The sequence below is a fragment of the Tarenaya hassleriana genome, unplaced genomic scaffold, assembly GCF_000463585.1.
Source record: "Tarenaya hassleriana unplaced genomic scaffold, ASM46358v1 Cleome6, whole genome shotgun sequence".
Classification (NCBI taxonomy): Eukaryota; Viridiplantae; Streptophyta; class Magnoliopsida; order Brassicales; family Cleomaceae; genus Tarenaya; species Tarenaya hassleriana.
In genome coordinates this window covers 4,682,275-4,692,483 of record NW_010968505.1, presented here as the reverse complement: position 1 = coordinate 4,692,483, position 10,209 = coordinate 4,682,275, and the positions used below count along the sequence as shown (strand labels likewise).

Below are 10,209 nucleotides of genomic sequence, written 5' to 3'. Positions count from 1 at the left end.
GGAAGAGTACCACCGGCATGATCTACTTTCTCGGTAAGAACCCCATATCATGGATGTCGCAGAAGCAGAAGGTTGTGGCTCTTTCATCTTGCGAAGCAGAGTATGTGGCAACAACGGCTGGAGCTTGCCAAGGTATGTGGCTGGGAAGACTGCTGGAAGAAATAAGAGGACATCGAGGTAGGAAAGTCACACTGAAGGTGGACAACAAGTCGGCAATCGCACTGGCAAAGAATCCCGTATACCACAGCCGGAGTAAACATATTGAAGTGAAATATCACTTCATTAGAGATTGCTTACAGAAGGGAGACATCGACTTGGACTACGTGAAGACAACTGATCAAGTAGCCGACATACTAACCAAACCACTAGCTCGAGATCGATTGGAGGATTTGAGACATGCGATTGGAATCAAGAACATCAAGACAAAGGAACAAGATTAAGGAGGAGAATGTTAGGGTAATCTTATCCCAAAGACGTGGTCAAAGCTTGGAGTGACAGATGTTTTTCAGTTTGGAATAAGTCAGAGGAAGTGGCAACAACTTCCAGATTTAGTGGGGTTTTATTCTGCAGTTTGTTTTGAACACGTTCTCTTTATTTTCTGTTGTTTTTGCTCTTTCTATTTAAACTATGGTTCTGGGTAAAAATAAAGTTTGAGCTTTTGCGAAAACTCCTCTGTTTGATTCTTTCATTCTTAGAAACAGAGTATAGAATTCTGCATTTTTGAGTAACACCATGCTGCCGCCGGATCCGGCCCTCTCCAAGAATGCCTCGTTGTCCCTCCGCCGCATATTCACGGCGGAGCTCGCGAGGACCACCTTCTCCACCTTCTCAGGCCACATCCTCGACTGATGTTAAATTGTTATGAGATTCATAGGATTTAGTTTGTATCATGAGGTAAATATCGATCGAATCAATATCAATATTAACATTGACCTAATACCAAATTTATTTGGAATCGGAATGGAGGAAAGGATTGATCTAGAATGTCGATTTTGGACAACCAAATGCTTTGGCACATGAGGGAAATCCAAAAGGAGCTTCGGCCTGAAAAAGAGGTTTCTTTCTTTCTTTTTTACTTCGGCGGCGGCGGAGGAGGAGGAGGAGCCGCCGAAGAAGAGGAGGTTTGGGACGTAGAGGCGGAAGAAGGGAGAGAGGGTTTTCGCCTGGTTGTGCCATTGCCACGTGGCTGTGGGGCCGAAGCCGTGGAGGAGGAGGAGGACCGGCTTTTCTTGATTTTCCGTTGAGTTATGCGGCGGCTGAGGAGGTGGGCCCCAGAACTCGACGGATGTGTCGGAGTCTATGTTTAGGGTTTGGAGGGTGAGACCGGCCGAGGAGAATTTCCGGCGGTGCAAGGCCTCGATGAAATTCGCCATGCTTGGGTACGACCAATTCATTGTTTTTTTGTTCTTTAGTTTTTCTTTGTTCTTGATTCAGAAATTAGAACTATTCAAAGGATAAGCGCTAGTCTATCTCTTTCTCTCTCTCTATATATATATGCATATATATACATATATATATATATATTAACTTGTGTATATGCAAAATGATCTTTACGTTGAAGATGGTGTTCAAACTTTAAAGTATTGAATGAAGATGAAAGTTTGTGGGATTTTAGGTTATTGTTTTTTTCAGTTTTATTTCTTAATTATTTTGTATCTTTTTATTTTGGTTCTCCAGATTACAGAAAGAGATCAAGGCATCTTTAGTAGATGTATATGGTTTTTAATTAATTTTAATTAATAGTCAAATCACTCGATTACGTGGTTTTTCTCTATAATTAGCAGTGGATGGGTTGGAGTCAATCTATTAATAAATTAGTTTTAATTAATTTTATTTTGGTGGATTCTTATTTTTATTTATTGTTTTAGAGCGTGTGTATATATCGTGGTTCATATTGTTGTATACTTAATCGAATGTACGGACGTAGATGGTCCTCAAGTGATTTGGAAATAGATTAATAATTATATGTTTTGATCACAGTGAGTTCTAAAATTATAGGTGTACTAAAAATTAGCCTCGTTTTTTTAAAATTAATTTATAAAAAATTAAAATGAAAATCATATTAATTTTATGTATGTGCGTTTCGATAAAACCAAATTAATGTTTTCTATTTCCGATGAAAAAAAATCTAAATCGGTTATCGTTGTATTTAATCCAGCGGTTATGGATTTCCACTTCTCAACTACAAATTTATTTATTTAACCAAATATATAATTATAACTTATATAAAAATAGTTGACCGTCAGTACGTTCATATACGGATATAAATTCGATCTCCCGACCCCCTTATATGCCACGGATACCACGTCAACAATCAAGAAAAAACTTCTCACTTACCTGTCGTCACTTAAAGGCTGATTTATTTCTCACGTATGTGCCGCAAACTTGTGTTCGTCGACGAGGATTTTACGGTCACCGATATCGTTTCCGTCTGGTCCATCCGGCTGCTTCTTCCGATATCGTTTCCGTTTGACCCATCAGACTGTTTCTTCCATTTATATATATATATATATATATTCACATTAGTAACTCTAGATTAACACACTTTTCGGAGTGTGATATAGTAATAAAAAAGCCTATGATTTTCCAAAATACCATGGATTCGATTTCACTCTTCTCTAAATCTATTATGTAATTTATTTGTTTTACATATGAAATCCAGTGTTTATCACTGCGTCCGAAAGACTGTAGCCAAGTTCCCACGACCAAAAAAAAGGTCTAAATTAACCCCATATATATATATAATACAATGAATAAAAAATATGACAACTTATTTGTATGCATATGCAAAAGCTATATAATTGGGCATTGGACAAAAGAAATTAGTTAATAGTTAGGTCTATCATATTTTTATTTAAATTTTGATTTGGAAGATGGTTATATATATATATATATTAAAATGAACGAATACAAGAGAAAGAAAGCTAGCAACCGTGGTTTCAAGGAATGAGGGGTAAGGCTCTTTGTGTGAAATTATAAGAAAGTTTGAAAACTGTCTTTGCATGGTCTGTGAAAGCTGTAACATATATATGAGTGGTACGTCAAATTTTCGGTTTTTTACAGTTTAGTTATACATCATAGATACCCAAAAATATTTTATAACTATGATTGTTCAAGATTTAAATTTATAATATAGTTTAAATACTGATATAACTATCTAAAATTTCAAATTAAATCCAATATAAATATAATAAAACATTATGGATAATGTTTTAGAATATCAAACATGATATAAGACAAATACAGCCAAAAAATTCAAGTAAAAAAATAAAATATTTGACTGATGTTAAATTGTTATGAGATTCATAGGATTTAGTTTGTATCATGAGGTAAATATCGATCGAATCAATATCAATATTAACATTGACCTAATACCAAATTTATTTGGAATCGGAATGGAGGAAAGGATTGATCTAGAATGTCGATTTTGGACAACCAAATGCTTTGGCACATGAGGGAAATCCAAAAGGAGCTTCGGCCTGAAAAAGAGGTTTCTTTCTTTCTTTTTTACTTTGCTTTGTTTTTTTTATACATTGGAACCCCGACTGCTACCTTTCGGATGCGCTGACCGAGTAAATCTAAGTATATACGTATGAGCCTGCAACACACGTGTAGGAGGTAAATCAGCCGTAACTGACAGACGATAGGTGAGCGGATAAGGAGTCGAAACCCCAACCTCTCGATATATTGACCATGTTTTGTTCACGTACAGTTCCTCTCTTGTTGGTTAAAAGAGGTAAAATATGCGTCTTTGTAGAAAATGAAATTGTTACATAAAAAACATGATATTGAATTTTGTAACATTATATCCGAAATTTGGAATATCCATCCGATCCGGTTCATTGTCGGAGACAAAAATCTGATTTTTAGGAATAAGGTTTATTTATCATTCCGCAGATAATTTGAATAGAGGGTTAGAAACAATTTTTTCGGCAAACATATTTAGGATTTTTTAATAAAAACTGTAAATTGTTATCTTTCTTTATTTTTCGATTTCAATAATAGTTTATGGATATCGATGTTTATTATCGGGCACTCCTAAACATGCAAAACCGAAAGTGGTTATTTTAAAAAACTGGGACATCCACGTTACGGTGTTTGTTTTGGGTGAGACAATGAGGGATAATACAAAAGCAACAGAAGAAGTACACGTGTCCGAACTACGTAACCATGGGACCCACTGCAAAATTATTAATTAATTAAAAATAGGAAAAATAAATTTGAAAAAAAAAAACTCACGTTGTGGCGGAGAAAGGTAAAAACGAGCACACAAAATGAAAGGGTCGTCGTCCTCCTCTTCTCCTTCATCTTCCTCATCTCCTCTCCTTTTCATCTCTGCTTAATCTTTTCTCTGGGGAATCTAGGGTTTATTGCTATTTCTTAACCCTAGGTTCCTCGATCGGCTTTCTCAATCTGTTCTTTGATCTCGTAGCTCCTGATTCATCGCGACTTCCATGGAGGTTAGGGTTTTCTTTCGTCTTTGTTCTCCCTTTGAATCTTTCTCTCGGCTCGGCAGAGAATCCCATCATTTTCTTACCAAGGATGCCGATTGTGGATGTTCTTCCCATTTTGGTTTTATTTTATGTACTCTGTTGATATGTGTGATTCACGAATGCGGTCATCAATCAATTTTAGGAACCAATTATGCGTGATCTCGTAAGGGTTTTTGGATAATGTCTTTCGCGCGATTTTTTTTTTATATTTGCCCTTTTGCCCCGTTTTTCCCGGAGTCGAAGAAATTGAGTTTCTTTGAGGGCTTTGAATCTATGGTGACCCATATTGAATTGTCACCATGACTCTCGATCTTCATCTGTATTTAGATTTTCTAAGTGATTTGAATGAAGGTTTTTTTGATTCCGGTGATTATACAGGGAATGGAAGAGACTACAAAGGCCGAAGCTCACCTGACATCGGCCGCAGCTTTTGTGGATGGGGGCATCCAAGATGCCTGTGATGATGCCTGCAGCATCTGTCTCGAAGTCTTTTGCGACAGCAATCCTTCAACGGTACTTATACTGGAGTCTTTGGTCAGTCATCACATTGAGCATTGTTTATCTGTTTCTCTCTTCTCTTATCTTGCAGGTGACTACATGCAAGCATGAGTACCATCTTCAGTGCGTTCTTGAATGGTGAGCTCATTTAAGAACCTATGTCATTATGTAAAACCATCGTGTGCAGTGTTCTTCCTTGTTAAAACTTTATGTTTAACAACCTATATGAATCATGGTTGAGACAATTTCGACAAAAATCTAGTCCTTGTCATTTCTCTCTTCTAGCTGAGAGCAATGGTTTTATTAACAAACCCTGTGTCTGATTTGAAATGCTAGAATGAACAGATGAATCTAGTGCTAATGCCAGTTGGAAAACGTTTTCATTGAGGAAAGTTATCAAACAAGCCTCAGGGATTTCCAACTGACTTGCCCCACTGGCTATGCTTTTACCTAAACTTGGCAGGTGTCAGAGGAGTTCACAGTGCCCTATGTGTTGGCAGCCCATCAGCCTGAAAGACCCAACTAGGTTAATTTTGTCTTTGTTTCATCCTTTTTAGTCTTTTTTCTTCCTTTGCATTTCTGATTCACTGTGCATGCCTCAAGCGGAGATATCAGTTATGTGCTGTTTATGATTCAGTCAGGAATTGCTTGAGGCTGTTGAACGGGAGAGGAGTTTCCGCTCCAATCCATCAAGAAATGCCACCATATTTCATCATCCAGCTCTTGGAGATTTTGAATTGCAGCATGTTGGTGACTCTCCCAGTATCATGGGCATCCGTTGCAACATTTCTTTGCTTGTGATTATAGTAAATAGTAGCCTGATGTTTCTGTAATGATGTCCTTCAATGCAGCTCCCTGTTGGGGTGGACAATGCGGAGATTGAGGAACGAATTATTCAGCACCTGGCTGCTGCGGCTGCAATGGGGCAAGCCCGGCATGCGGCAAGAAGGGAAGGGCACTGGAGGAGGTCGTCAACTCAAGGCCATCCACAGTTCCTGGTGCTCTCCAGGAATCCTAATGCATCTTCCCTACCTACGGTTCACATGCCTTCCTCTCCATCTTGGAGAGGAGAAGGTGAGCCAGCTCCTGGTATTGTGGCCAACCTTCCTCCGCCCCCTCCGAATGCTTTTGGGGAGGGTTCTCTACAGTCAGCATCTTCCTACCCTCGATCTCCTTTGCTATCTGAACCAAATGTCCTTTCTAGAAATCAACGTGGGCTCAACTCGAACAGCAGGTGTGCATCTTATCTGATGTTCTCTCTTGTTAGTTGGCCGTTGCTTGTGTCTAATCTCAACCTTACTTTGTCTTGTTCTATGCAGGTCTCTTAATCACTCTTCCCAAGGTGGTCAAGATAGATCCGGTCCATCAGATTTCCAAGCATTTTCAGAATCATTCAAATCCCGACTAAATGCTGTCTCAACAAGGTGTCCCTTAATTGTCTGGCTGTTTTTGGCTTGCATAGGATTTTATAGTATCTAAGCTGTTTTCCCATTACGATTCAGATACAAAGAATCCATTTCAAGGAGCACAAGGAGCTGGAAGGAGAAATTTTTCTCCCGCAACTCGTCCATGACAGATCTTGGTTCCGAGGTTAGGAGAGAGGTCAATGCTGGAATTGCCACGGTATCACGCATGATGGAACATCTAGAAACGGGAGAGAACAATAGATCTGGCACTGCCTCCGTTTCAAATGCATCGGAAAGTAGTACGCCTTCCGAATCAAACAATGAACATAGAACAGAAGGTGCTGGTGATCATTCTTTGAATGAAAGAGATGTTGAGGGCGCAATTGCCTCTGGCTCTGGTTCAAGTGGAACAGCACTACAGAACTTGCATCGGTGCTAGCATCTTGTTGGCAAAGGTAGTCCCGTTCTCTTAATTTACTGGGGTTCAACGCTCAGGGGTGCTGGATGTTGGCTTGTCATGGTCCATGGGCTTGTTTCTGACTGATGTTCGGGTTCTAATGCAGAGACATGATGATGATGATGATGATGCAATCTCCATTCAGAAAGATAACAGTCAGTCTTGAATTGGACATCGACAACTTACGATTCTGATTCTGAAAAAAAAAAAAACACGACCAGACAAAAAAAGAAGTCTGTATGAGATGGAAAAAGAACACATCCGAATACTCTCTTTGCAATGGGATCTCTATCGGCGGGGTCTCTGCATCTGCATATTCTGTATCTGGAAAAACTTGACGAAATCGAACCGAGTTTTATTATAATGTTATACACATACACACATTTATGTATATGAATGCATGATATCTGTTTTATGTGTACTATATTTTGTGCAGGTGAAGTTGTGATACATACATGTCTTGTGACAAAAATGTCATTGTATTGGCGTCGGTCCACTCCTTTTTGCTCGGGGCATTATCTCTTTTACATTCGATGTGGTAAAAGGATTTTCACACCTACCCTTTCTTTTTTTTTTAAAAAAAAAATTTATACTTCTAAAATACCCTATCACATGTATTTACCAAAAATACCCTTATAATATTATTTTGTATTTATTTATTTTTAATTAAAATCAGAATTCTCTCTCCTCCTCAAATATAGGTTTTTCTTCATCGATTTCTCTCTCCTATTTCTCTCTCTAAGCTTTATCCCCCCTCCTTAGTTTCTCTCTCTTCTCAAATTGGATTTTTTTCTTCAAAATCCGATAAAATTAAAACAAAATCTGAAACTTGAAAATACATAAAATAAGATTAAAAACCTAATATTTTTTATGAACATTGATAGTTCTTATTTTTTTTCTATATTTTTTTTTGTTGTTTGCTAAGTTCTGTCGTTTGTAGTATGTATAGTCATAATTTAGGTATTTTTAGAGTATCATTGAGTTGAGGGTCACATAGATCACTTGTTACAATGGTTAGAATGGGTATATGTATCGCAAAGGTCACAATAAGCACACCGTTCACGAGTTATAACAATCATACGTGTCACAATAGACATGGGTTAATAGTCATTAAAATAATGGTTTACATGGGTCATAAAAGTCACAAGGTCACATAGGTCACACAGTCACATGGTCAAACGACCACATGGTCACATAGTCATAGATCTATGTCAAATCTGTATTTAAATATTTTTAGAGTATAATTGAGTCATGAGTCGCACAGATTATTTATAACAATAGTCAGAATGGACATATAGAGCACAAAGGTAACAATGTGCATCTCGGTCATGGATTACAACAATAATACGGGTCACAATAGATAGGTCATAAGGGCTACATGGTAGGGGTGGTCATTTCGGTTATTAACCGAATAACCGAACGGTTGAGGAAGTTGAATAACCGTTCGGGTTTGGTTTGGTTAGGTAAATAACCGAATAACCGTGGTTAACCGAACGGTTATTAGGGTTTTTATAATATTTTAATTTTTACCCTTATTATTATTAGTGTTATTTTTTTGTAGTTCATTTGTACCTTATGTGTTTCACTTAATAAACCATATAATTTAATATTTTTTAACTTTTAATCTAATTATTGAAGTTTTTGTATATTTTTTTGTAACTTTTTTGGAGGATTAATTATTTTATGGATTTATTTGGATAGATATTTTGAAGTTTGCATAGGATTAATATTCTTTTTTTTAAAATATATCATAATCGAACCGAACCGATCTAAAACCGAACCGAATAAACCGAAAAATTTAACCATTTGGTTATAATTTTATTATGCAAAAACCGAACCGAACCGAACCGAACCGAATAAATCTATATAACCGTTTGGGTATGATTTTTTTATAACCGAAATAACCGAACCCGACATAACCGAACCGAAACCCGAAATGGCCACCCTTACTACATGGTTATACGGTCACATAGTCATATGGATCAGGATAACGGTTGACATAGGTCATAAGGATGACAAGCTCACACGGTCACGTGGTCACACGGTCCCATGGTCACATGGTCACACACTCGCATGGTCACACAGTCATATAGTCACATGGTCCTTAAACCCTAACACTACATGTTGACAAATTGTTATATGAATGGTAGGAGAACATCTACAACGAGAGGAGAGAGAAACCACAAAATGATAACGGTTGTGAATGCGATGTTTTTACATTAAAGTATGTTGACGCAATTTTCCTTGGTAAACAACAGACGTTGTGTCCCTTGATATGCGTGACAATGTCTCCCTGATCCGTGAGCATTTGGCTGCCGCAATATTTGTTCATGTCAAGGATCAGACGAAGAAAGCGTGAACTTTTACTTTACCAAGTGCCTTTTTTTTTTGTTTTTGACCCTAACTATGATCTCCTTTTATTTGTTTGGTAAAACCCTAAATTATGAACTTTTATTTTTTGTTTTTGATTATTTTGTATCTGAAGTTACTTATGAACTTGTTGGAGAGAATGCCTAATTTGTATCTGAATTTACTTATGAATATATTATTATACAAATACAGTATACTATTATGTAAAAGGAACATCAACATCGACAATGTCGGAGATAACGTCTAATTTGGAATGAAGAAAGAGACAGAATTTATATAATAATGGTGTACTGTATTTTGTATAATAATGTGTAAAAAACCTTTGTATAATAATGTCCAAAAATATTTGTATAATAATGTTGTATTGTGTTTGTACAATAATGTGTTAAAACTTTTGTATAATAATGTGTTTAAATAATTCCGAGTAAATTTAGTTATCCAATAATTTCTATTTACTTTCGCATATATTTGACTCTTATTACACACTAAATAAGTTGACTCATAGGACCAACGTTGTAATCCATTGTGACCGACATGTGACCATGTGATCAGAATACAATTTTGCACGATGTGACCATTGTGACCGACTGTGACCCGTGACCGAAATGTGTTGATAAATATAGACCAAAATTTAATTTTTAAACTTTGGGGTGGTTTATCAGAGTCTATATATCAAATATATAGTGTGTGTGAGAAAATTTTTAAATATTTTAAGAGGTTTGTAGAAGAAATATACCAAATTTATCTAAATAACTCATAAAACATTATGAAACATATAGGAACACATTTGGAAAAATAATTTTCAAATACAAAAATTGCAAACCTATATTTTAATGTTCGAAATAATATACAATAAGCTTATGAGAGATGTGTGACATTGTAGAGGGATTAAATTGACAAAAATCGTATGGATCGAATGTTGTAATTGGTTGTGACCGACTGTGATCCATTATGACCGAAATACGTTAGAGCCCAGCCCTACACA

At 36.7% G+C, this 10,209-nt stretch overlaps 1 protein-coding gene and 1 pseudogene across 1 annotated transcript; both read left to right on the top strand.

The window, feature by feature from the left end:
- Positions 1-4,245: 4,245 nt before the first annotated feature.
- LOC104799575 (E3 ubiquitin-protein ligase RHF2A-like) lies at positions 4,246-7,363 on the top strand. Its single transcript, XM_010522174.2, has 9 exons — positions 4,246-4,460; positions 4,872-5,006; positions 5,083-5,129; positions 5,455-5,517; positions 5,629-5,737; positions 5,843-6,225; positions 6,311-6,415; positions 6,494-6,852; positions 6,961-7,363. The coding sequence occupies exons 1-8, from the start codon at positions 4,455-4,457 to the stop codon at positions 6,834-6,836; spliced, it is 1,191 nt and encodes a 396-aa protein (XP_010520476.1). The 5' UTR covers positions 4,246-4,454; the 3' UTR covers positions 6,837-6,852; positions 6,961-7,363.
- A 1,427-nt stretch (positions 7,364-8,790) lies between these two features.
- Positions 8,791-10,209, top strand: part of LOC104799738 — a 6,441-nt pseudogene continuing 5,022 nt past the window's right edge.